At 37.6% G+C, this 27663-nt stretch overlaps 1 protein-coding gene and 1 long non-coding RNA gene across 4 annotated transcripts in view; both read left to right on the forward strand.

The window, feature by feature from the left end:
• Nucleotides 1–1733: 1733 nt before the first annotated feature.
• LOC108926510 (uncharacterized) lies at nucleotides 1734–11617 on the forward strand. The gene is made up of 5 exons (XR_001965482.2): nucleotides 1734–2297; nucleotides 4094–4152; nucleotides 4346–4393; nucleotides 5806–5855; nucleotides 11244–11617. It is a non-coding gene; the product is annotated as an uncharacterized LOC108926510 (long non-coding RNA).
• Nucleotides 11618–12217: 600 nt separating this feature from the next.
• chd2 (chromodomain helicase DNA binding protein 2) overlaps nucleotides 12218–27663 on the forward strand; it is a 28028-nt gene continuing 12582 nt past the window's right edge. The window contains exons 1-12 of one of the 3 annotated variants that reach the window (XM_018739399.2): nucleotides 12218–13094; nucleotides 13442–13555; nucleotides 19224–19458; nucleotides 19939–20025; nucleotides 23043–23104; nucleotides 24459–24575; nucleotides 25024–25185; nucleotides 25487–25626; nucleotides 25927–26152; nucleotides 26469–26569; nucleotides 27121–27162; nucleotides 27474–27655. In XM_018739399.2, the coding sequence (XP_018594915.1) occupies nucleotides 13494–13555; nucleotides 19224–19458; nucleotides 19939–20025; nucleotides 23043–23104; nucleotides 24459–24575; nucleotides 25024–25185; nucleotides 25487–25626; nucleotides 25927–26152; nucleotides 26469–26569; nucleotides 27121–27162; nucleotides 27474–27655 (1416 nt within the window). In that variant the 5' untranslated portion in view covers nucleotides 12218–13094; nucleotides 13442–13493. The remainder of the gene's footprint in view (nucleotides 13095–13441; nucleotides 13556–19223; nucleotides 19459–19938; nucleotides 20026–23042; nucleotides 23105–24458; nucleotides 24576–25023; nucleotides 25186–25486; nucleotides 25627–25926; nucleotides 26153–26468; nucleotides 26570–27120; nucleotides 27163–27473; nucleotides 27656–27663) is intronic. The other 2 variants (XM_018739400.2, XM_018739402.2) reach the window with 2 other exon arrangements.

Here is a 27663-nt window from a genome sequence, read left to right on the forward strand (position 1 = left end):
CTAAAAAGATTAGGTGTTAATTTGTTACGCAGCAAGAGCCGCATGCATTTCAACAGCCGGACGTTAGGTGGCAGCAAAACGCATTTAAACGAAATATACTGGGCACATACATCCCATTGGAAGGAAACCCTGGAGCAGACCCGAGATACCTTTTATAAATCACGTCTGCAGGGGCAGCTGATGGTAATGTAGTGGTTGGTTCCAGGTTTGAATCCCTTGAGCAAGGCACTAACACAAGTAGTCAGGATTAGATTGTACAGCAGAAGGAAGGTGATGGAAACAGGTTTGGGTCTGAACCCAGCTCTATTTGTAATGTATGGAGGTTGCATGTTCTTCCTGTGTTTGTTTGGGTTTTATTTAGGTCGTCTGGGTACCTTCCACTGCCCAAATTAACGTGTTTTAGGGAAATGGTGACTTCAGCATTACAGGAGAACAGAATTGAAGAAGGAGAATAAGCAGGGAAATAGGATGCGAGCTCTTAAATCCGTAAATGTTTAAACTGTAGGCATACTTATACATTTAATCTTGGAACCCTCCCTGTGCCTGTTCACTCCAAAAATTTCTTGCGATTTTGTCTACGTGGCACTAGTGGCTGAGTGCCTAGGACTGGGAGGAACTTGGCCCGGTTAAGTTACCGTTGCTTAGAAACACATTTTGGCACGTAGAACAGTCTGGAAAAGCGATTAAGTCCAAGCACTGCCAGTGTCACTGGTAACTAGGCTTAGTGCACACTGCGGGAATGGAAACCCAGCACCATCATGGTTTCCATGCTGATATTTTTTTTGCAGCCAAGGTGGTTTATATCACGAGATTATTGTGATGTGCAAATTATTTTTCCATAAAAAAAGTAAGTCACGACAGAGACTAACAAGGAGATACTAACAGCGGACAGAGGAGCCTGCGTTTTTCGGGTATCTGCGACGATGTCACAGAAAATCAAATCCCACCCTCCATAGCACAGCTCCACCATGTTTTGACACATTTTTTTGGAAGATTAACAGTGCTGAGTTGTTGTACGCTTATAGCGTGTGTAAATCGCATTACGCAAAACTGAGCAAGTTTGTATATTTCATGTGACCAAAAGCGTCCCTGTGTAGCTTTTGTTATTATTTCTGTGGTATTTTTTTTATTGTTGCTAGGCTGTTCTGGTAGAAGTCATCGACAGTGAAGCAGGAAGTGTCGGTGCTCTGATTTGATTGGTCCGCAGCGCTGAAGCTCGGACCCGCTTTACGCCCATATACGGAGAAATGTGACAGTGAAGAGGTTTTTCGCTCCGCCTTTCTGTCATGCTTCAGTAAGAAATGATTCATTTTGCTTGGAGAAGTTGGTTTGTTTGTTGTTTTTTATATAACGCTTTGCTGACAACTCTGGCGTTACACAGAAACGTGTATTATTTCTGTAACACAGAAAAGAAGTTCATATAATGACCAAGGAAGTTTCAGAAACGCATTCTTTGCGTGCCTGCTCCTGCGTTATAATTAAAAACGATACCCGGGGTATCATGCAACATTTCACAAGCACCCTAAGAAATAATACTCCCACGCTGTTCATATTTTTACCCAAATCCCTTAACAATTTCTCCCGAGCTTTTCCACTGCCTCGCAAAGATATATTTACTACTATTTTTACACACTATTTTTCATGCAAAAAATGCTGGCGATTAGGCTTTATGGTAATAAAACCGCACATTTGTTTCCCTTAGACATTTTTTTTTTCATAAGGAAATAAGTGCAATTATTTATCAAATCTGTTAAAAAAGCAAAGCACCGGCATAACATAAATTTTATTACATACTGGAGTTTAGAATAGAACTACGGGTTACACTGTGTTTATTCATCGACATTTGTTTAGAAACCGATAGAACCTATGGCGTTGACAAATGTTTCCATTACAGATACGGTTAACGTTAACCTTCCACGAAAATGACGACCAAAACTGTTAATACTGTACAGTACAAGGCAAACTTAGGCCCCTGACGTTAGCCGGAGCTGTACCAATCCACAAAGAGATGCGGAGAGCGAGCTCTCTCTTCTTCCCAGCGTGCTTTGCGCGCTAGAGGAAGTTGCGCTGGTTACATTTAAAGACAGGGGCTGCCTGTACTGAAGAGGATAACTGAACAGGCAGAGGCAGGGAGAAGGGCGGGTGCAAGAGGCAGCTCCGCGCAGCTAAGGTCCAAGATGGCAGGCAAGCGGAACCCGACCAGGAACAAAAACTTCATAAAACAAGCGCCATCTACGAAGAATATTCCTCTGCTTTGCCCAGACGAAAGAAGGGGACAGTATTTCGGCAAAGTTAGGGTAAGAATAGTAAGAGTAGCGGTGTTTTTTTTTTTTTTTGAACGCTAACGAACGAGTGGTGGAGATGTGACAATATGGTGGAAGAGAGAGGCTTTTACAGTCCTGTTTAAAAATGGCTATGGTGGCTCTAGCCAGCGAGGAAAGCAGGGGTTTCGACAACCTGTTTATTGTGCCGTACTTGTTTTTTTGGGAGAATAGAAGCGGGAAAAATAGGCTCTTCTTAAATTATAAATACATTTATACATAGGGAAGCGTCTTCGTGAAGAAAATTAGAAGTCGAAGAAGGCAGCCTGCTACGCATTTTTAATGTGCTTTGTCCTTGAGTGAGCAAACGTCCTTGTAGGAATTAAACACGACGAAACTGCGCCAAATGAACGCCGTAAAAAGCTAAAAACGTTGCTGAGTATGGACCAAAAAGTGATCTAAATATATTGGGAACAACCGCATCATTTCAAATATATATATTTTAAAGGAAAGCACATTTAACTTTTTTTATTTTTTAAAAACCTCGATTAACTCGAGTCGACATTTCGGAAAATGTGCACAAATTCGGGCGGCTCTGTGAACACTGTTTAGATGACATTTCGTGGAGAATTGTGTCCAGGTAGAACACTGCTTTTCTTGGGTGGCACGTTTAAAATGTAGTTTTTGAGGTAATTTATGGCTCCCTCATTTCACGAAATAATACAGCAGATTTAAAATCTTTTTATTCTTGCCGAGTTTCAGGGATTATGTGTAGAAAATGTCGTGAATTAGAAAACATCTTACATTAATAAAAATGCTTGCTAAAAGATGTTTTTAACTTCGAAAAATAGGGTGTTGGCCTTTTAACTCTTTGTGGTACAGTTAAAATAGAATACAGTATAATTGACAGAAAATTAAAATACATGGCATTTGATTTTATATAGCTATGATATTGTATCTTTTGAACGAACACTTAGCTGTGCAATTATTAAATATTGCAGACTATCAAAATTACATGCATTATATTAAATGTAATCTTCTTTCTTTTAAAAACATTTATCTCAAATGTGGTTTCAAGGTCAGTGTTGAAGGCCAGTACAAATATGTTAACAACTAAATGGAAGAAAGTGTTGGTTACTTAACATTTAAAAGTTTTTCATAAATAATTGTTTAATCTCTGTGAATCTCATAATTGTGAGATTTGTAAACATCAGATTAGTAATGTTTTCAAACAAAATGTATGTTATGGTTTGTTTTATGAATATTTTGTAATCAAAGATACACAGGTACCTTCAAAGAATGATGGATTTTTTTACAGTTTTTAAAGAACACATTTTCATTGCAAAATGAGCTCTGAACATTCCCTGTGATAGAGAAATTATTAATGTAAAGCATTGGTGCCAAATATGGTTACAGCAATCAGGTTTTTTAAAAAAAAAAAATGCTGAATATTAATATAAAGGTTTCTGTATTTCAAATTAAGCTTTACAGGATTTTGGCATTGTTGCATTCCCCCAACTGTATTTTCATTTTCTTTAAGCCAATTGGTTCTTTTCAAGTAATGAATCATTTCAATGTAATACAATTGTTTTGGCGACTTTTAAACTTGGGCAGGAGTATTTTTTGCACAGATGAATTAACCTTGTTCTGTACGTGTTCTAGTTGTAATTTATTCAGTTTGTTAGTTTGGTTGATTTTAATGAATAAAACACACTTGTGTTTATACAACCATGTCTAACTGCAGCCTGGGTGTTAATGCTGTTAATAATGGCTATGAGTTATTTATAAAAGATGTCAATTTCTTGTGGTAACATGTAATATTTGTGTTTTAGGGTGAGGTGAAATCCAGTGAAGATGGATGAAGACACACTGTTCTTCTTTTGAGGAAAAAGTAAGATAATTTCCCCTGATTGGTGTAAGGAAGACTGTTTTTGAGAAAGGCCATAGTGCTCTGAATTGCATTATCACAGTGACCAGTAGGATGTGCTCAAATGTACATCACACTACCTATATTATGTCAGATTCAGTTTTTGGGCTTAATGGGGTCTCTTTCCCCTTCTTTTTCCTTCTCCCCTCTTACTAAGGTCTGTCAATGGAGATGTTCAAAAAGGACCACGTGAACAGTTTCTGTTGTAAGTATTGCCCATCTTTAGGTTACAGTTAAGTTTTTTTTTGTTTTGTGCTAATGAGGCTAATACGTCACTGTTAATGAACTTGTACTCTTATTTTGATGTTGAGGTGGTAGTCTGTTGCACTGTGACTTTTGAAACTACATGGTGGTATTGCCAAGTAATGCTACTTTCAATTTTCACTTAAAAAAACATTAAAATGGTAGACAGTTTGCTTGGTCAATGAATGATGGACAGAAATAAACATTTTGACAAAATTGCGGTTCCGTATAACACATAGTTCATGAATCTAACATCAATTGGAGGCAAGTTTGATTAAGTGAGAGCTGTTTAAGTAGAAAGTAGCCAACACATTCGGATATCACATTGCTACTGGAGTACAAGGCAGTTGAACAATAACTCATTTAGGGTTAATTCATATGTTGCAGCTAAATTTTTCAAGATATGTCATGTATTAGAAATCTCTTAACTGAAGAGATTGCAATTGATGTAAATTGACACTTCAAGTTTGTATAAAGTAATCTTTGCATTTGATGTTGTATACCCTTTACTGAACAGATAGCTGGTTTACATCTTTTTTATTTATTTTCTGTCCCTGTTATTGTAGTATATTATAAAACATAAGATTGGAAGCTTCTACTAAATATTTTAGGTTATTCAAATCTTCTGCCACCAGTGAACGGAAGCTATTTTTTTTTTCTAGTAATTTTGTTGGGTGTTTTTCAGTTAACCTCAATTTCAGGAATAGTAACTTCATGATGTGATGAGTAGCTAATAGCATAATGGTTAGAACTGCTGCCTGCAATTTGAAGGTTACAGGTTCGAATCCCTTCTACTGCTTTAGTACCCATGAGCCAAGGTACTTACCTTAAATTGCTCTAGCAGAAATTAACCAGCTCTACATAAGTCCATTGTTGTAGATGGCTTAATATTGTAATTTGATTTGGAGAAATATGACAGCTAAACAGATGTATGTATTTTATTAGGTGAGTACACTTATGCGAAACACAAGACTCCTTGTTTTGGTTTGTGGTGTTTAAGGTAGTTTTCTACAGAGGCAACCATAACAGAAAGATTAAGATGATGATATCAGAACAGATTATTGAAGAAGACACTCAGTCTTCTAGTAAGGTTTCATTTTCTTTCTTTCCTTTAGTTTTGTGTGGTAGAATTTCTTTTTTCAAGAAATGTTTAGGGTTAATTTATATTATATTATTTTAAAAAGGTCTGAAAGTATACCATGGCACTGGTTGAACTATGTTGCTAAAGACTTGGAGAAAATAAGCAAGAACTAATCAGTGGTATAGTTTTGTTTTAATTCTGCCTTGCTTGGAGAATTTTAAAGTTCATATTCTGTGTTGTCACAACCATTTATGTATTAAATGGTTTCTTCCCCCCCTCCATGTACAATTCAGAAGTGGACCAGCTGAACATGTCCTCTTTCCGAAAAGACGAAGATGTTCTGGTAAGTCTGTAATGAGCTTTATTGTTAGTTGATAGGAATTTAGTGCAAAAGTCTGTCATTTGATTTCAAGTCATTAGAGATAAATTTAATGGTTTTAACTAGCTTTTGTTTCATTTTGATGTTGGCAGAATGTTGCACTGTCTTTGTTTCCATCCTGAAAGAACCTGTCAGCATTCAGAACAAAGCAGTCACCTTCATTTTGCATACATGTTTCACAGAATAAAAATCATATTGCCATTTCCTCCAAATGGCCACAAGTGTCTTGTATTTAAAAAGCCCCTTTCCATCCACTACATTTTCATAATATCACAATTGTTGGAAGATACTGAAAGTTAAATTGAGCACTGATTTGTGCCTTTATAATGTTGTAAATCAAAAGATTGAATAGTTGTGGTCCTCTTATGGTTTTATCACTTTTTTTTTACATTAAATTGTATAGCTGACCCACGAAAGGCTCTTCTAATAGAATGAATAAATAATGAAGTAAAACTACAGTCTTCAAATGGGAGATGTCAAACTTTCTAGTGAAGGTAGGGGCTATATACTTTTGTATAGGGTCTTAAGATGGCCTTTATTTGGGTGTTGCCTTGAGAACATAGAAGCCTCTTTGTAATGTCGAAAGGCTTTATTATTTAACAGGTCAGTTTCTGAGAAAATTTTATCGCAACGGAAACTGTCAAATTCATATATCCAGAAATATTTTTCCCTTGCCATGAAGCTGTTGAAAAATGGATTCATGCCACATACACACAATAATACAGATCATGGATCCACTTCTGCTGGAATTTTTTTCACTCTGATTTTCTTGGGTGACTATTTGGTGTCAGTTCAAGCTGAAAACATGGTTAAAATGGGAAAAGTGACATGTAAGCACACCATACATCATCAAGTGGTATTTCATTGTCTAATAATTTGTTTCCCTCTACTCCCTCCAAAATCATGAAGTTCAAATTGGGGGAATTTGGGTATAGGATACATTAGAAGACATAAAACTTTCATCATGTCATACAATCACAGATTTACTTACATTTTCAGCATTAGCTAGAGGTAGCAACTGCAAGTTCTTTGATTAAATTGGAGAACTGAATTTTTGCAAGAGTTGGCCCACAGAAAAAGCAGATTGTAGCAAAATCTCAATTGCTGCAGCTGTTTGTTCAGATCCCCCACTGACAAATCAATTTAAAAAAAAAAAATCTTAGTGGCTTTGTGGTACCACGTGCCTCTCGCGTACAGGGTGTTTTCTGATTTTTAAGCTTAGTGTCCAGTAGCTGGGTTTTTTTTCCCCTTCCTCTTCTTCCCAGCCCTTTAGGGCAATTAGTTGCGTTTCGCTCCAGTTGGAGATGTGCTATATCTTGTACAGACACTCCTCGACTTGCGCTAAAAGACCGTTGTTAACCCCCCTTACATAAGTCAAAAGTTACATATATCAGATTCAACCTCCTTCTCTACTATTCAACATAAGCTAGTCTAGCCTAGGAATTTGTTGCAAACATAGTGTAATTTTTTTATACCCATCTAATTTTCTAGTAAATATCAGACTTATGACAGTGTAGTAAGACATGGGTCTTGTCAATTAACTAAATTTTTATATTTCGATAAAGCATAAATTTAATAGACTACTGCATACGGAATGTGTATTGTGAAAAAAATTTACAAAAACACTACATTAACAAGAGGAGTTGTGTTCACAACTCAAAACACGTGGGAGCTGGGAAGATGCAGTTTCCTGCCTTGTCTGGCAATGCTGTCTTGCATTGCTTCATGTGTTTCAGATGTTTTGCATTCTGTAAATGTTTATGTAAATCTGATTTATATAGTCAAATTTACAGAAGTAGAGGTGTGTCTGTACTTCTCATTTACTACGTGCTTACAGTGACCACAGGAGGTCCTGTGAAATAATTGACAATGAGACTGGTTGACGTCCCCTCCCAGTCTGGAAATGGAAGTTATATTCTACCATTATGGATTTGCCAGTTGGCTACTTGCGTAGATTTGACTTCAAGCAGTGAGCTTAAGCTGACTGTGTTCTACGCCCCAAACGCTTAAGTGTGCATGTTTATATTAGTAAGAAGCTGCAAATCGTATCGCACAAATGCCACCTACAATCAGCTGGACCATTTGAGTAGATTTTTGGGTAGCAAAAAATGTTTTCATGGTATTTTGGTGTTGAGGCAATGGCTGCCTTGTTTTGGAAGAGTTTGTTTCTGAGCAGAGCAATTGTCACTTTTTTTGGTGTAACAATTTAATTTTTGAAAAAATTTTACTTTTTGCTCATCTGAAGAGGATGTTCCTGGCTTTTCAGTCCCCCCCCCCACCTTAATCTTGGAGAGGGGAAGATTTGACACACTAGTAGATAATCCCATTAGCCTTTAATAATTTCAAATGTTTAGGCAACGACTAAATATTACAATGCCTTGTTATGTAGAACAGAAAAAGCATCAGTTAGAACAGTAGGACTCATGGTGGATAGGAAGTGCTCTCGTACTGTTGATTGGGTTACCTAACCTGAACTCCTGCGGTAAAATATTTAGCCAGTATGCTCCAGACCACCATGACCCTGAATTGGACAAGTGGTCACCAATAATGGATGGATGGTTCAATAGGGAAAAAAAATTCCTTTGATTAAAAGCTTTCTTCTAATAGTGATATAATGCTAAATGTTCGACTTGAACATTTCAGGTTCAGAACATTGCCTGCTGATGTGTTGAGCACTTAAACAGCTTGATGTTGAGCGTGGACATTGTAAAATGTATTTAACAACAAGCCACATTTTCCGTATCAGCTTTGATAATCGAAAAATCTGAACTGTATTAGTAATCCTGAATAATGGAAAATGTTTGCTTGGCCCTAGGCAGAGTTTTCTTTCTATTGGAAATCAGTGTCTAATCTTCTTCACCTACTTAAAGGAAAAGCAGCACCTGTGCAGTCTTTGCCCACTGTTTTAAACTTTTTCTTTTTTTTTTTTTTTTTTTTTTTTTGTATCCTTGTTTTACAATTTGTGTGTGTGTGTTTTCTCTGAAGTGACTCCCGGTGAACTCTGTAGCATTATCAGCACACACACCTTATTCACCAAGGTGACTTGCGCTGTTGGGTAAACTACTTACTCATCCATACATTAGTTTTGGTTTTGGAAGAGGTTCCTCTTGTTTCCAAGTTTTTTTTGCTTTTCCCAAGAATTGAGTTATAAAATAGCTAATACTGAAATGTGTCATCTTTAAATGTAACACATTTTATCTGGTTTAGCACAGCTAAGATCAGAATGTCAGCTTTTTTTAATATTTATTGAAAAAGGAGTGAATTTGATTGGTGCTTAAATGTCCAAAGATGCTTTCACATCACAGATTGATTTTAAGAACACAGACACTTGCATATTATCTGTTTAAATATGCATAAAAGTGTATATTTTTCAAACTTTATTGCAGATGGTCCCCCCCTTTGCTTAATGGAAATATTACAATTAGAAATTGAGTCTTTTCCTTAAATTCAAGGTGACTTAACAGGTTCTTAATTACAGAGGACCATACTTCTTTTGCTTTTGCAAGAAATTTTTTCAGATAATCTTTTTTTTTAAAGATTAAATTTCCTAAATGTTGGTTGGATCTGTTCAATTATTCAATATTCTTGGTATGTTTTTAGATATTTACCAGCAAGCCATTTTGGTGGTATCTGTGATGTTCTTTTTACCCCAAGGCTTTGTAAATAACAAAGCATTTTGTAAAAATTGGTATAATCGTAGGTTGCTTTTTTCCATTATTATGAATACATCTGAAGATTATTGGTGTTTAGTTTCAGGGACATCATCATTAGCCAAACCGTTAGCAGAAATGGTTCATTGGACATCCCCCCTCCTCCAGTCCCATGGTTAATCTGTTACAGGTTGTGAATATACTTGTAATTCACATTTATATTAAAGCAGTTAGTGTCTTGCACCTTGGTTAGAAATTAATATTTGGTTATAAAAAAAAAACATTTTACACTAGATTAGACAATTTGGTAGTTTATACAAATTTTAATTAAGATGTTCTCTGGTAACATTCCTGTGTTTGACCTTTGTCTCTCTGTCATGAGTTATAATGACTTTTTTTTTGGACACAAATCCCAACTGTAATCGTGTAGCAGTTGAGGGAGGATAGAATACTCTTGATTTTAAAATCTGAAGCAGCATCTTGCCACACAAATATGATGTTCAAGAGCATTTCACGATTTACTTTGGCACTGTTTAAAGTTGTTTAGTTTTTGACTTGGCTAGTTGTGGTGTTTCTGTAATTTTGATATTTTAGAGTTCTAAAAAAAAGATGGTTACCATAGCGCAAGACATTACTTCAAATTGTAACTATGCCATTCTGTAGATCAACCTCGGTAAAATGAATGACGAATTGCCAGCTAATACATGGTTTAGTTTAAGATTGGAAAAATTCTGTACTCATGACATTTCTTATGGGAATATATTTCCTTGGATTGTTCAGCTTTGGATTTAACCTGTTTGGTAGATTTTATGAACTGAAGTACTTATGTTGATACCTACTTTTGTTAGCCACTGTGTGCATATAAGGTGGCACTTTTTTTGCTAAATCATTTAACTATCCGCAACATTGTAGGCAGGAGCAGTATTTGCAGTTGAGTGTTTCTTAAACTACAGATACATTACTTGTCCTATATGTATTGGTTTGTTTATATTAGACAGATGTCTTGTGAAGAATTCTAAGACTAAATTTTACATGGGCACTTGAAAACAAATGACAGACAATGTGTATGTTTTGTTTTAATAACTGCTGATCCCGTCTCTTGGCAATTGAATTGGCATATCTTTTCAGTGAAAGCTGCATTACTGAAGACCCCATGACTTATTGTTTAAATTCAGCATCTCACATAATGCACATGTGTTAATTGTGCTGATGTAAAATGTCTTCATAAATTGTAATGAGCTTACTTTCATGAAACATTAGTTGTGGATGTGAATACATAGTAATATTCACAAGCATTAGGGGTGCATGTTTTATATTCAGGTTTCATTGGAAGATTGATCATACAAAATTTGATATCTTTTAAATATTCATTTTAATAGTAATTTAATTTTTTCAAAAGTGTTTTTAGTTTTATATAATTCAGTAGACCATGTCTTTGGTAGCAGAACATTAAATTTGTGTAAACTTGCTTTAATTTTCTACACAGGTCACTTTGGTGACCTACAATGTGGCAGCATTCACAGTTTCAAGTTTTGTTATGTTCAAATTAGCTTAATGTTGATACAGTTTCAGAATGTGGACTAAATAAATAGCTAGGTTGCCATTTTGAAACATGTCTGAATATTTGTGATAAAAATGAATACCAGTTTGTGATATTAGTAGGGTTTAAAACTTTTTTCCCTTTTCTTTTAATTCCATTAAGACCCCCATACAACAGAAGAAAGTGAAGTGGAGACATGTGGTATGTCACCAAGATGGCAACTCCTTTCTGTGCTTTGGGATTCTGTTATCTGGGGGTGGCAAATTTGAGGGGTTTTTTTTTTCTTTTTTTTTTTTTTTTCCTTTTTTCTTTTTTTCTTCTTGCTGCATTGCATGGACATGTCATGGAGTTGTAAAAGAGTGTCTTTACCAGAGGAATTTGTGCTTCTAATATGTTTCATGCTTTCTGACACAGTGAAATGTGATTGAGTGTGATGAAGAGTTTGTATTTGTTTTCAAAATGTTTATGTATTTCATCTGTATTTAATTGGACTGTTTCTTCATTGGTTTTTAATAAAATAAGGTTATTTAACTTTTCTTTGACTGTTTTCTATTTATTAGCATTCAGTGTGGGATTCAATGCAACTACTTTTCAAATTTGTGTAAAGTACTTGTGGGTTACTGGAAATTAATCTCCCTGGTTGTAGACAGTAAATGGAATTCAACATTTCATTTAATACTGTCATATTTGCATCTTCATTTTTATGGATCAGGTAACCAAATGTATTCAAGACAATGCGACTTTAATTCTTGGTTCTTTTGCATCTTACAGCATGGTGTTAAGACTTGAACATATTTGGTAGTAGTGTTGTACCACATGATTATAAAGAATTTATCTATGGATTTTGAAAGCAAAGGGTATATGCAATTTATTAAGCCATCATTCAGTTGACTTCAGGAAGAGCCAGAGTACTGGTGGTGGCTTCTGTTGTGGAGTTGCTACTTGGTAGTGTTTGGAATCCCAACAAGTCCTTTTACGAGGGAAATATACTTACTATGTTTGTTCTGACAGATCATGGTAATTTTCTCTTGCTACATTTGGCTCTTTTTGGATTGTTATGGTGGAAACTAAGTCTGTGGTTCATAGGTTTTGATTTCTTTGTGTTGTCCCCCCAGTCTGATTGTACAATTTCAGATGCAAGCCTTACATTGCATAACTAGAAAAGGTACAAAGAGTTAATTTTGGATGTGAAGGCAGTAGCTGTAATGGTGTCCGAGGTTCTTCTGTGTTGCTTCTCTAAAATGGCTTCAGTTGTCTCATTTCCTGTCTGAACAGGAAGTGATGGCACATACAAAAATGTAATCTTTTTATAAAAAAGTACCCCCTAGATAAGCGTATGTATGGTTTGGAGGACTTGCATGATATCCCTAAAGTTAATAGTAGCTTGGGTTGTGGGATGTGTTTTGGTAAATATAAATTTTAGTGTATAAAACGAAAGGGGTGGGTCTTTGGTACATCACCTGAGTCCTGGGCTAAATGGAAAGAACGTCAATCAAAGGCAGGGCTCTCAGAGCTGGGAAGGAGCTCTAGATGGCGGCTGAGCCTTGGAGAGGGGAGCGCGTTGAGATTAGCGCGGCTAGCAGTAGCACTTCTCTACAACTTTTAACAACTTTGGGCATGCCAGTGAAGCCAATGGAAGCAAATATAGACTAGGTACGATATCTTCTTTTGAAAACTATTCGTATTGTTATGTTTTAAGCCTCTGTGTTTGAGCGAGAGGAGCAGTGCTGTGACGGCTGTGCGAGTCGTTGTTTCCTCTGCCTAGCAGGGCAGCCATGGCGCACCTCCATTTTTAGTGCGCTCGCTGGTGCTCCTCCGACTAGCCGCTTCTTTCTTCCTTCTCCACAGCGATATCGCTGAACAAATAAACATTTTTAATTAAATTAATTTGGTATTAAGCGTTTTATTAAACGACATTTTCTTTCGAAATCGCGAAAACGGAACAAATAGCCGTTTGGTAGACTAGAAAGCAGCAGATTGATTCTACCTGAGTGTGTACATGGATGGATCTAGGTATGTTTACAATGATGTTTTTTACATTTACTATCTTTATTTTTGTGAAAAGAAGTCGTTTCTGAAACCCCTTTTTCTGATGACGCAGTTATAATGTATGGCTGAAACTGTGGCGATATTTAAAAGAAATGCTTTCAGCACATGGTGTACATTGATGCCCGTGCGAGCAGGTGTATCTCGATGGTTGTTTAGAATATTTACATTATTTTGTGCTTTTCAAAGCTATACACAATGCTCTTCTCTGCATGTAATGTCGTCGGCAACGGCAATGCTTCTGCTTTCCCTCTTTAAAAAAAACAACAAATTCAACTTGCTGGACAGCTTACCATTCTTTCAACTTTTGACAGTTAATACCCGAACTTAAGATCATCAAAAAACAAACGTTTTCAAGATTAAGCCATGATGAAGAATAAGAACAAAAAGCAGGACGATGACGGGTCGACCCAAAGCAATGTGTCAAGGTACGATCTTTAAAGTTTTCCAGCTTTTTTGACATCTGCCTTGATTGTTTACCCTGTCAAGCATGGATGCTCACCTGTGTACCTTTTTCGTGATCATTGTCTCCGATTTATGTTCATTTTGTATCAGTGACCTTGGGATTGTTAAATAGCCACACCCTAATTTTGCTAGCATTTCTAAAACTTAAGTCCCGACTCCTGGGCCTGCCGGTATAAAGCATCGTATGCTCGAATGTGCATCCACTCGATGAAAGGTTTACGTTTTTCAGGAGAAGTGGTCACCTTTCCCTTCTTTTGTGTTGGTTTCTGACTGTATAAAATGACCTTGTCTCATTAGTCGCTACTGCATTGCACCATTTGACATACAATGTTCATCCCTGTTTAATGTATTTTGGAAACTTTACATTTATTCTGTATCACATGGGGATAGAGAGACCTACTGTCACTTGCCGGAGATGCCTTCATATCAGCTTCTCCGGCTTTCTTATATTAAGACATTTAAGTGTAAACTTTTTTTTGTGAGGAATCTTTATTAAAAATAATCTGAAAGCTGTGCAACATTTAGTTGTGACAGGGTGACTATGTCACACTGTGCTGTACAGTTAAGTAACCCTTTGTTAATGAATGGGATGCTCTTTAGTGGTGAATTTATAGGTATTCTACCAAAGTTTATACTGTTTGATATGCAGACCTACATTTTCACCCATTTAGGATTTCAAAATGGTGCATATAAATGTCACTTAAGTGTGCAACATTAAGTACTTAACCCTTCATTGCACTGCTTTTAATTGTCACTACATTTGTGTATGGAAGTTCAGTTTCCTGGCTAACATCAGATGTATCTGTGTATAGAACAAGGGCATTTTTTGGTCATTGTTTCCCTGTGGTTACCAATGGGGATTGTTAAAGGTGTTCCTTTAAGTGTGTGTGTATGTGTGTGTGTGTGTGTGTGTGTGTGTGTGTGTGTGACATAGTTTTGGTGTACTTTCTACTTCTGTATGTCTTTAAACATGCCACATTGTTCGGATAGCGATTCACTGTTTGTCATTGTATCTTTACATAAGTACATTCATGCTGTTTAATCTTTGGTGGAAGCAACTTTCCACAGCCTTTTTAAAGCTGGCTTATGTTGCAAAGCAAAATTTAGAACTTGGCAAAATAAAGAATTTTATCATTACTCGATTATATTAGAATATTCAGATTCATTTTTTGAATTTAATTAATCAGTCTTTGGGCATATATTTAGTAATTATTTAGTGTTATTTCTTTCAGTTAGCATTTGATAAGCCGTACGTGGTTTCACCTCATGTTTTTCATTGTATTTCTTTGGTAACTGATGAAAGCAATTCCTTAAGTGAGAATACAGTAATAATATAACTAATAGATGTGAAATCCAAAATGTTTGAAAAAACACACATTGGTACACACAGTATGTGTTAGGGTAATGTTATATTTTCCATTGTGGAATATTTTGATACTATTTTAATAGAAGAAATGAAGGTTGATTTATGAGGAACATCTTTACCATTCATTAGAACATTGGACATGTTATAGTTTTTTTCATTATGTATACTTATAACAGTTATTGTGCAGTCATTTTGAAATTAATCCCACAGTTAGAGACATTCTGCTGTTAATCACGATTTTTTTATTGTAATGATGTACCTGAAGTTAACCTCTTGAGGTAGAAATGATACCAGTGTCCCATCTGACATGCTCAGGTCAATGCATGGCGCACTAATGAAGGGGAGGTATGTTCACAGTTTCTATTTCCTGTTGAACTAGGAAGTGAAAGATGACAAAGTGCAAATGCTCTGAACCCAAATTGACGCACTATTCCATCTCTCCTGCTTAAGTGTTTTACAACTGAACCAGGAGTGGCAGTGTTACACACTTGTTTTTTATGTTTCTCGATGTATTTTCCTGTTTCAAGATACGATGTGCAACTTCTTTAAGAGTTAAACTTGTGGCTACGGAAAACTTCATTTTAGTAATTCTTTATAGCTTCCCCAACTTTATCATCAGTGAGTGAAAATGTAAATAATTTTGTGAAATGAAACATTAGGTACATTGAAAAATGTATTTCTAGCTACATTGTTAGTATTACTTAATTTCTGTATATATTTAATGGATGCAAAGTGAATCAGGTTGAACCTTTAGCTGTAGTATGGTTATCTCTTAAGAAGCAATCTTCGTTTCACGAACCTTAGTAATATTATCATGGAAGTGGCTGCTTAACGTAAAAGACAATGTTAAATTTTCTTTAATATAGCTAACTGTGCATCGATATTCTTAGTTGGCTACAAACTTAATCTTTTAGATTTTTCTGTTTTGCAGGATTGAAGTATAATATAAATTTAAATCTCCTCACCTTTATCAATATACTGTTAAACTTCTGTTTGTTCACTTTCTATTGTTTCTATGGATTAAATTTCTTCTATAAAGCTGGATGGTTCTGATTACTAGAACACATTCTGCTGTCATTGACATCCTTAATTTTTTTTTTGTTTGTTTGGACATCCACATTTATTTTTTTGCCACTCAATTATCCAGTTAACAGTGCCTTAGCATCACTTAAGTTTTAACAGTGTACTGGTTATATGGTCAAATGCATCAGCGTTTGCAGTTGGTTAGGACTAACAGGCCTAACAATGCTTGCCTGTATATTGTACAAACTGTTTATTTAGAAAAAATATTTTTGTACTTACTGAAACATTTTGCTTTTTAAGGTGTTTATTTTTTAAATCAAAGATTGTGTTTTAATTCGAATGGAGTTTTGGGTTAGCATGGTTTAGTATGGTTTCAAGAGAAAAATAAAGATGAACTTAAAGCATTACAGTAAAATGGCTTTTTTTTGTTTGTGTTGACAACAGTTGCATATCCACAATGGATGTTTATATAGAAGAAATGCATGTGGAGATGTCATGAAATAATATAAGGTCAAGTTTCATTTTTGTAAAGCTTTAATGCTTCACGTGGCAGCCATTTTAGGTGCAGATATTTTTTAATAGAATTGATATCCACACAGTACACAGCTTTCTACACCCTGCCTTTTGATAGAACAGAATGGCTTGCTTTTATATAGCAAAGTCTGTCCTCCTCCTTGGAGTGATAAAGACAATTTTAACATCAAATCGAGCATTTACTTGGGTGCGATCGTCTTTATTTCTTCAAATGGCTGCCTGTTCACTTAAGTCACAAAATGGCTCTTGCTTTGTGCCGCATAGCTGGTCAGACATGCCGCATTACACAGTACCTTCCTGGAACTACAGGAAGTGGTTGAAAGGTCATAAGTGTACATTAGAAAATGTGATTGGCTGTTTCCTCCCACATAGCAACACAGCAGCCAGTAGGAAATCTCCCTGTCAAGGCCTGCCCACTTAATACATCCTATCAGCACTGGGAAGCTGTGCTCCTGCTTTGTTGGCAGACTTACTCGTTTCCGTGCTGAGAAGGAAGACACGATGTCGTTAATTTAAAAAAAAGAAAAAACTTACGGAGCTTCTTATCTACGTTTTAGCGAAACTCTTGTCTAGAGAAAATTAAATTGTTGCACTGCAATATTTTTAATTGGGATAAGATAAACAAAAGAAATGCATTTTTTTGCATGTAATTTTAGTGTCGATGTTACTTTTACTTTAGCATTTCTGTCTTTATTGCATAATGATAAAGGATAAAATTAAACAAAAATCCGTTTGTTTTTTTGCTAATTAATTCAACATTATTTTGAGGGACTGAATTCAGCAGTACAGTCCAAGAAAATGCAGGCTTTCATTGATTGCCCTGCTGGGGTTTGAATGCACTGTTGTGCAAAATAAAGGACAGTAGTAGAAAATATATTTTAAGACTAAATGTGTTTTCATCTGTTTAGGATTTGTCCTTGTGACTGAATTGCAACGCACAATAGTGTGAATACTTCATTTATCTAATATGGTATTAACAGGTAAATTCTGTGTATCTAAAGACAGTAATAGACTTTAGAGTGTCAACTAAATAAATTAATGTAATTGTGTCTGTGTATATAATATAATTTGTGTATGACTTTTAATGTGCTCCTCTGCTTTAATCTCAGTTTTTGCTGGTTTTGACTAAACACTTGGTGTAGTACAAAGTTAATTATTTGTACATAATTGTTAATGAATACCTCCTTGCTGTTTTTTTATGTTAAAAAAATCTTAAGAAATAAATGCATACAGTTGATTTGAAGCAATAAAATGAGTATTCATAGGACAAAGGAATGTAATGTAAAGGAATGTAATCTGCTAGTGAATCCTTCACAATAAAATTAAATGCACATTCATTTTTAATGAGCAGAAAGTAGGGAATTAAAGTGATCTTTAGACATCAGTGCTGCGCAGGGCAACTGTAATTTTAATAAAATGATGTTATGTGAATACTGTTTATTTGCCTTGATCTACCGTTTTGTCAGAATCTCATCAGTCCTGTGTATTTAAGGTACAGGTTTAAAAAGCTAAAACTGCAATCATGTAGGGCTGAAAAAACGTTCCAAAACTACTAATACTAAAATACAATTTTAGTGGCGTAAATGAATTGTGGAAGAGCCCTGCTAGTTCATGCAGCCCTGTCTGTGCGCCCCCTGGTGACTGTGTGCCGGAACAGCACAATGAACAGTGCTTCATTGCAGTCTTTGTCCCCACTGCCTTATTATGTACACTGATACTGCCAGGCTTGACATATTTTAACACCTTTTTTTAGTTTCATTTTCTTTGTCTCTCATCACTTACTTCAAGACACCTACATGGTATTTTTGAATGCACATTCCTTAGAGGTGGTGTAATTTTAGAAGAATCACAACATTTAGTAGTTGTCATCGGATACGTTACAGCATTCAACATATCTTGTTATTTACAAGATAATTTTAGTTGTTTATTTAATGGTGCAGAAGGGCACTTGTCTATTAACATAGACAAAAGAAGATCGTCAGCTTCTAAAGGTCTGATCTTGTAAAAGGTACTCTATATCTTCCAGCAATAGCTTGTAATTACCGTTAATAAGCACTGTGTTGTAACCCCAATAAATCATTTTTGAAAACCAAACTGTTCAGTGGTGTGTAGTTTAATATATTTTTTCAAAGTGTACTCTGACTGACATGCCTCTGTATCATTAATTATCTTTCATGATGACTAAGAATTGATATTATGTGATCTACCAGCATATTTTTCATAAGTGTTAGCATTAAAAAAGTTTGGCAGGAGGAATGAAACCTTTCTTGCTTTTAATAGATAGTAATGCATGACCTGTTTTGAAAACAGTCACTCCCTCTCAATAACGGCTTGCCCTAAGACAATGTGGTGGCAGAAGCATTGGGCTCCAGGCTAGGCAGGGTTCCCCCCGGGGTGGGATGCCATTGGAGGGAAACCATACACACAGTCACACACGTTTACACATTGTTTTTTAAAATTCCTATGTATTAGTAAAGTCCCATTACTCATCATCTTCATGCAAATAAATAGATTTCTTGTGGATGGTTATTGCCCAGTCTTTCTGTATTAATAAACTTTTTTTTGTCTTTTGAAAAACAAGTATGTGATTGACAACATGGGAGTGAATATAAATGACAAGTTTAGATTTGTACTTGAACCCTTCTTGTGTCCAAGTAAAATGGAGATATTCAGTCATTCAGCATATTGGGGTTTGTTTTGCGGTGTAGCAATTCAGCTTCAGAGGATTCCAACCATTCGGCTTCAGAGTCGGGGAGTCAGTCCGACAGTGAGCAGGGCAGCGAGCAGGGGAGGTCTCGCCGCTCAGAGTCCAACACCACATCGGAATCAGAGAGCCGCTCGGAGTCAGAGAGCGAGTCAGCCGAGTCCAAGTCCAAGCAAGCCTCCGTCGAGGTCAAGGACAAACCTGTCCGAAAGAAGGATAAGCTCGCGGATGTTAAGAAGGTATTCTGTCACCATTCGTGGTTTCATGAGACTTCCTGAAATTCCTGGCATCCTGAAAGAGACTGCAGGATCTGCAACACCTGATCAGTTGCTTGTGTTCCTCATGTACAACATATATCAAATGATACACATGAAAGGGGAAAAAAATTGCCATCCTTTTTCCATGTAAATAAGTTACACAGTAGTTTTTAAAGATCAGTTTCTTTCAAAACATGAGAACATTTAAACAGTACAGTAGACATAACATGAAACTCAGTGCCCCGAATCACTCACTGTCATTGCTTGACAAAATGAGGGTTGCAGTGGTCCGGAGCCCATCTGGGACACATGTTTTGCAAGACTAAGTACGGTCTATCCTGGATCAGATGCTAGCTCATCATAGTGTCATAAATCATTTATATGTATTATATGCATTTCTATTTTGTGTAAAACTTAATAGAGAAATCCTTGGACCACCTTATGGCCTGTTCATTTTCACAGATGTGGGAAGAACATCCAGATGTGTATGGTGTCAGAAGATCCAACCGGAGCAGACAAGAACCTGTTCGTCTTAATATTGGAGCCGAGGTAAGTCGATAAAGCAAAGCAATATGGAGCAGGATTCCACACAAACCCACTCATCCACAGTCTCGTCCATGTTTTTACATGTGCAATAATTGCAAAGCATTGGCCTGAGTTATAAGTTTGCACAGTTTACAAGCAGTTATGAAGCTTTTTGCATCAACCGTTCTGTTCATTTACTTTGTTATTGGTAACAAGTACGACAGAAGATGAACCACAGCAGTATTGCAAAAGCTGTTTTTAGTAATGTTAATTTTCCAATTCATAAAAATAAGTAATAATAATGTTTTGAGTACTTATCCACCAGGCACATGTGACTGAACACATTTACACATTATTTAAAATGTACATTTGGCACATTTGGCAAAATTATGAAATCAAGAGTAAATAATGCACTGATCTTTATCCAGATTTTTAAATGAATGAACTCCTGTTTGTTCTATCTTCCTAATGAGTTAGTTTTTGTTGCTGTAACATACACTGGCTCCTCAACTTACAATTTGTCAAAGCTGCTTGTAACTCCAAAAATCATAATAAATAAAAGCTTAATAATACAGATGTCTTTTTATGTGTTCACCGGTTAAGTTCTGCAAAAGGAGGTTGCATGGGCCACTTAAATTCTTGGGCTGCTCTAGAAACCCACATTTTTTTTCTTTTTCTCCTCCTATATTGATTCTAAGACAAAATTGACAAATTCCAGCATGTGTGGCACCGGGAAAGGCAAGGAGTGTATTTTCTTTTTTTTTCTGTCTCTCTACAAAATGCTTTTGGAAAGGTAAAAGTCAAAAACAAGGAAACAAAATAAAGGAATCAGCCTGGGCCCTGCGCTCAGTGGTTGAAATGGACACATTCAAGAAATGCCTTTTCCTGCTTCTGTTTTTAGTTTTACTGGTTCGGCGTGAAACAAAGAGCTTGTACATGCAATGAGACATACCATTTATGTTTCTAGAATGTTCTTGTCCACGGGACGCAGAGAGCTGAACCACTGAGTAAAGGTGAACATAACAAAACAGAAATAAGAGCAGCGACAATGGTAGAAATTAGCAGGCAAGTCGGAACGCAAAAAGCTCCAAGCAAAGACAAAGGGGAGAAAAATAGACCTCTGGGGGGGTCAGGCCTGCCATCAGTACAAAGGGCCTCTTGTAGAATGTGTCCATCTGTAAAAAGTCGAGCATGTCAGGCAGTAAAGACAGAAGTCGTGGTCCACGTCCATGTCCAAGGGGGCTGATCCACTGTGGTAAAGCAGTCATTGGGTGTTGTGTTTGACCAAATGAATGCTGTGGAAGCTGAGCTTGTGCCTGTCGATGCCAAAACAAAAGAAGCTTTCCTCCTCTATTGAGGCTATAAAACTGAATTTAACTAGTTTAACCAATTGTGCAAGTAACTCTGAAAACGGAATTGATGAGGCTGAATAGAGGCTGTCAGCTAACAAGGATTTAGATGAATCACAGTTGGAATCAATAGCTGCCCTGGAGTGAAAAGTTAAAGAGCTACACCAAGTGAAAGCTGATGAGCTGGAAAACAAGAGCCAGAGCAGTAATCTGAAAAGCGTGGGCCTCCCTGAGAATGCTGGAAGTAATGTGATACTGAAACCATTTCCTGGGTGAGCTGCTGACTGACGTTCCACCAGCTGAGATAGATTTCACCTGCAGATGCCCATCTGGTGCTCCCGGCCCGAGTGCGACCGAGTGAAGCTCATCTAGTGCAAAATATTTCTTAGTACCGCTGCACAGCACCCCTAACAGCAGTGTCTTTGTGCTTTGCAGAGTGATACAGATGGTGTTCTTGGGCACTGTATTTATTTATAACATAAACATCTTCAAACTAAACTACCAAAATGTCTGTGTCCACTGAACCGTCCTACACCTTGTCCACAAGGTACACTTCAGTCCATCGAGACTCTGCACTGGACAAGCAGTTATTGATAATGAATGGAAGTGTAACGGTAAAAGACAAGCTGGAAATAAAACACACACACACACACATTTTCGGAACCGCTTGTCCCATACGGGGTCGCGGGGAACCGGAGCCTACCCGGTAACACAGGGCGTATGGCCAGAAGGGGAGGGGACACACCCAGGACGGGACGCCAGTCCATCGCAAGGCACCCCAAGCGGGACTCGAACCCCAGACCCACCAGAGAGCAGGACCCAGTCCAACCCACTGCGCCACCACGCCCCCCCTTGGAAATAAAACATTTTGTCACAAATGTTATGAAGTATACATGGGGATAGACAAATTTGTTTGGGCCTAGGTGCTCTTGGGATTATTGTTTGTAGCTTTATTTCCTTTTAAATGTGATTGATATCGCACTTTCTTTTTCTGCTTTTTATTTTACTGACCGGGGCGTCACGGTAGTGCAGCGGGTTTGGCCGGGTCCTGCTCTCTAGTGGGTCTGGGGTTTGAGTCCCGCTTGGGGTGCCTTGTGACGGACTGGCGTCCAGTCCTGGGTGTGTCCCCTCCAGCCCTACGCCCTGTGTTGCCGAGTTAGGCTCTGGCTCGCCACGCCCCTGCTTGGAACAAGCGGCTTCAGCAAATGTGTGTGTGTGTGTCTGTATTTCACTGACACTTCATCCAGTTTGTTGCTTTTGTTAATATGACACTACTTCTGGGCTTACGCCCTTCTCTTACCGTGAAATTTGCTGTTTTTGTAGTTGTTTTGACAGCATAATGAACGTACAGTATTAAACTGTCGTAGAGACTGTAGATCCATCCAAGAACTTAATGAATGCAGTCTACCTCCGCCGTGTGAAGGTCATCTGCTCCTGAAACACCCTTCGTTCGGTGAATTATCATAAATCAAACATGTAATGACCATTACTTTAAATGGTGAAAATTTTTATGTGCCCCCAATCATTTATAGGCTGAGGAGCAAGTGTATGGTTATTTAAGTTTGAAATTCCACCCAAGTTTTTTTCTATACAACACATTTTAAAGGGTCACATGAAAGGTCGGTGTGAATCACAAGTAGTTGGCAGACCTTGTGGCTGTTTTCATTTCAATGTGTTCATAACGGTTTGCAGGGCAGCAGTGAATCTGAAAGTGAAAGTCCCAAAAGGAAAGTGCCGAGACAGAAGAAGAAAGAGTAAGTAGCTGAGGATATTACATAGTCTGTTGCTCACCTTGTGTTGATGTGTTTGTGTGTGCAGGTACACACGGTTCTACACTATATGTATGTTTTTAGCTGTAAGTTACGTGTTATTTACTTTGTTTATTATGTAACGAAAGGAATTATGAAGACTGCCTTCTTTGCTTTTGTATGTCAATTACAATGGTCATCGTCATGAAGCTATAAAATAAAAATTAAAAATACCTTTAAAGTGTAACAGGCGTTTTAATATTGTATTTTCAAGTTGTTGAACATGGCTCATAATTATAGCTTTAGATCTTTAAAATAATTAAAATAATCAGGAAAATGCAGGGTGATAGAGGTTTGAAGTGCACCTTTTCTGCAGTATTTGAGTCTGATTTGCTTTTGAGACTTTGACTGTAACGTGGTGTTCGGGAGCCCAAGAAGCTGTTCACATTGCTTCTGTCCCAACACTAATACCTATGTCAATAATAATTTTCACAGGTCTCAAAGAGTAATTTTTATTGCTTATTTGAGGACTGTGTAATGAATGTATGCATGTAGTAAAGCCACCAAGGGCACCTTGTATCAGCGGCCATACTGAGGACTTAGCAATGATGTAACATCAGGAATTAAGTAGGAAAATTGGTTGCATAGAGGATTGTTGTCGGTGTCACAACGTTGTTTCTTTCGCAATTCCTCGACACTTTCAGATTTACTCTTAAATGTATTTTATATTTTGCTGATGCCTTCGTTCAAGACGTACAGTGTTAGTTTAGTAACTGGAGAGAGAGAAAATTATTTACTTGCTTTACACAGTGTTCTACTTTATAGTTACCTATCGAAGGAAGTGGCTCCGTTGGTTTCTTACAGTTGGAGATATTTCGCGCTGAATTTGATGCGCTCACAAACAGAAAAATCCAAGTAACCAGCAGCATCCTTGTACCAGGTTGAATTGGGCAAAGTATTGGAGTCTGTGGACTTCTTTTTTGTGAGGACTTTGTCAAATTAACGTTTGTGAGGATTCACTTTGGTCCTTTTTTTCCCACTTCCAGACAAGTTTGCACACAGCTTGTCACAAATTGGATGAACCTGCGGCAACTGACATCAGGTTGTTAGCACCTAGTCAAGTGAACGGTGGTTTTTCTTGGCTTGTGTACCTGTGCTTCGCGTGAAATGTATGAAAATATCTTGAAACATTCAATGCAATGGAAGCGGTACCACATTTCTGCTTAATACCGTGATAATAGCAGAGTACAGGCTTCAAGAAAGGGATGCCTTTTGCCATAACACCGCTGAAAGGCACAGCCAATTTGGGAGTGACCAAAACCCTAAAACGAATAAAACTTTGGTATTTCTGTGTTGAAAGAAATAACTGGAAAGATGATGACTCAGTTGACGAAGAAGATGATGAGGAAGATTCCAGCAGTGCAGACAGTGAGCAGGATGCAAAAAAAGTTAGATCCAGACGACTCCCTGCAAGAAGGTAAGGGCGTAGCGAAGCCTGGCCTTCAGACAGCTACTCTGATAGGTCCAATTTAATCGTGTGTCCACCTCATTCTGATACTGACTTGTTCTCCATTTAGTAAACATTGTGTAAAGTTTTGAAAACTTACCAGTGAACAGTTTTCTTCACGAGCTTTCAGTCCTAACCAAAAATCTTTCCCCCTCGTCCAGTCTATATCTAACCTTGTTTTAGCTATTTATTCGTTTTAACTATGTAAAATATTTTAAAAACACTAAATGTTTTCTCCTTTTTTCATGATGGTTTCTTTAATTTGTAATATTAAGTTTGTTACAGTGACAAAAGCTGTCTCAAGGCCACAGGTACACGAGTCAGGTTGTTGTAGGTGGTTGTCAGGCTAGGAGAGGGCACTGTGAGCTCGCGTTGCTTAAATGAAAGAGAGCACGGCTCTCCTCCATCTCTTTCGCAGGCCTCAGACCAAACTTACTACGGTAAAAAAACAAGAGTCTCAGAAAAACAAGAAAATGAGAAAACAGGAATCATCGGACGACGAGGACGACGACGACGATGAAGATGACGATGAGGACACTCCAAAGAGACAAACACGTCGACGGGCAGCTACAAAAGTCAGGTAAGTATAGTGTAGCTGATAAAGCGTAGTTGAGCTGCGCTATATGGTTTATCAACCAGTTGCTAAGCACTTGAAGGAAGTGGTACACTTTAAAAGCAGTTTTCTGCCTCTGCACCATAAGAACAGTAAATAGTATGTTGCCCTCACTACACAAATTGGGTAATAATTTAGAATGTTTTGTAGAAGCCATTATAAACATGGCTTGTTAAATGATTTAATGTTCAGTAGGACTCTCAGCTTTGGTTCTTTGTGAGTGGGATTTTGCCTTTTCGTCAGTGAAAATCAAGTCCTTTCATTTTAGTTATAAGGAGGACCAGAATGACTTTGAGACAGACTCTGATGACCTGATTGAGATGGCTGGGGAAGGCGCAGAGGAGCAACAGGATGATGACAGTGAGACCATTGAGAAAGTAATGGACACCAGAACAGGCAAAAAAGGAGGTGAGCGTTCCTTACTTCCTCTGCATCTCTTAAAGATCAGACCTAGGTAACCGTGTATTCCCACTCCCTCTCTGTGGCTTGTATTCATACCGTTGATTCCTAAAGCGATCATTTGCTACACTCTGCTAATGGAAATACTGTAATCAGGCTCTCTGAATAGTCGTTTCATCGTGATGTAGGTAACCTTGCAGGACTGTCACTTGTCAGGACCGATGTGGCCTACATGATTTATTATGTCAAAATTTTGGTTGCTTAATGTCTGTTCGTAGTACCTGATGGCATTTTGATCTGATGTTGTAGCCACTGGAGCTTCCACAACAGTGTATGCTATAGAAGCTAACGGAGACCCAGGGGCAGACTTTGACCCTGGACGAGACGAAGGGGAGACACAGTACCTCATCAAGTGGAAGGGCTGGTCCTATATCCACAACACATGGGAGAGCATGGACTCCCTGACCCAGCAGAAGGTCAAGGGGCTGAAGAAGCTGGAAAACTTCAAGAAAAAGAATGAAGAGCTGAGTTATTGGTGAGCTGTAGGTCATATGCACTGCACCTATGAATGTGACATCCTTGGGTTTGTAAGTCTTTGTGTGTCTGTGTGTGAGGGAGATGAAGGGTGCACATGCGGGGAGCAGTTAGCTTATGCCGTTATACGTAAAAACCTAAGGTGCTTTTAAAAAAAACTACAGATTTTACATGACTGGTAATGTGTTCTGCACATGCATTAGTTTTTAGCTGTTTTTTAACCAGTCCTTTTTTATCACTGCCTGTTAGCTGGTAGAGTGGAGGTACCCATAACCTGTGTTGGAATGCTAATTCAGTACAGCACCTCTGTCTCTTAGGTTGGCTAAAGCATCCCCCGAGGATCTTGAATATTACAACTGCCAACAGGAGCTGACTGCAGACCTCAATAAGCAGTTCCAAATTGTTGAGCGAGTCATAGGTAAGTGTAGAACTATTACTCGCAGGGCTCAGTGTCTAATTCAATGGCTTTCATCTCTGCTTCTTGTGTATCCCTGTGTGTGCTGGTTTTTGTTGCAGACAAATCAGTCAAGTGCTTAACTTAATTTTCAAAGGGTAAGTTCATGAACACTGTTCATTTTCAGATACAATTTAATTAAAAATATTTGCTCCCCCCACTGTAACAGATATTGATTGACTATCATAGAAGTAAAACTGCAGCGAGTTCTCAGCAAACACCTTCAGTTTAGTGTTATTTGAATCATGCAACACATTCATTCAGCAGTTAAGTAATGAATCGTTTTAAGTGATTGTCCACAGCAATAACCAGCATGCATAGGGTTATCCAAGGAGTACTGTTGACTTACTATTTGGATACAGTGAAGTAATCCTTTATGCAAAGCGTGGGATTGCCAAAGGAACGCTCTATAAGTCTGTTACATTTTACATGCTCATTGTGCCAGAGCTGGCAATCTAGTATCTTACATGATATGACTTCTTCATGTGACACAATTTTACTTAACTCTTGAGCAGCAACCAGAACAGGGAAGTCACAGGGACCCTCCGATTTTCCTTGTGAGTATCATTTTCCAAAATTTGTCCTGCTAATGTGTTCTTTACAGTCTTGTCAATTATTACATATCAAGTCAAATATAGCATATTCATGTTGTAAAACATGTAGCTCTAAAGTGAAATGTTTTGTAGATCGAGACAATATATTGCTCAAGTATTTAATGAACCCTGCATGTAGAAATGAAGATTAGTGGGTGCTGTTAAAAGAGTGCAAGACAACTTTAAAGTGCTCCTTTGAAATTTGAGAAACGAGATGAAGCTACTGGAGGAGAATGTTGTTGCATTCCTTCGTTTACCTAGTTTCCTGCCCACAGCACACAGCCATAAAACAGCTTCCTCTTCAAATGAGCCAGAATACCTGTGCAAGTGGATGGGGCTTCCGTATGCAGAGTGCAGCTGGGAGGATGGTGCCCTTATTGGGAAAAAATTTCAGCATTGCATTGACAGCTTCAATAACCGTAACACCTGCAAAACCATCCCTTTCAAAGACTGCAAAGTAAGTCT

This window comes from Scleropages formosus, chromosome 7 (genome assembly GCF_900964775.1).
Source record: "Scleropages formosus chromosome 7, fSclFor1.1, whole genome shotgun sequence".
NCBI classification, from domain to species: domain Eukaryota; kingdom Metazoa; phylum Chordata; class Actinopteri; order Osteoglossiformes; family Osteoglossidae; genus Scleropages; species Scleropages formosus.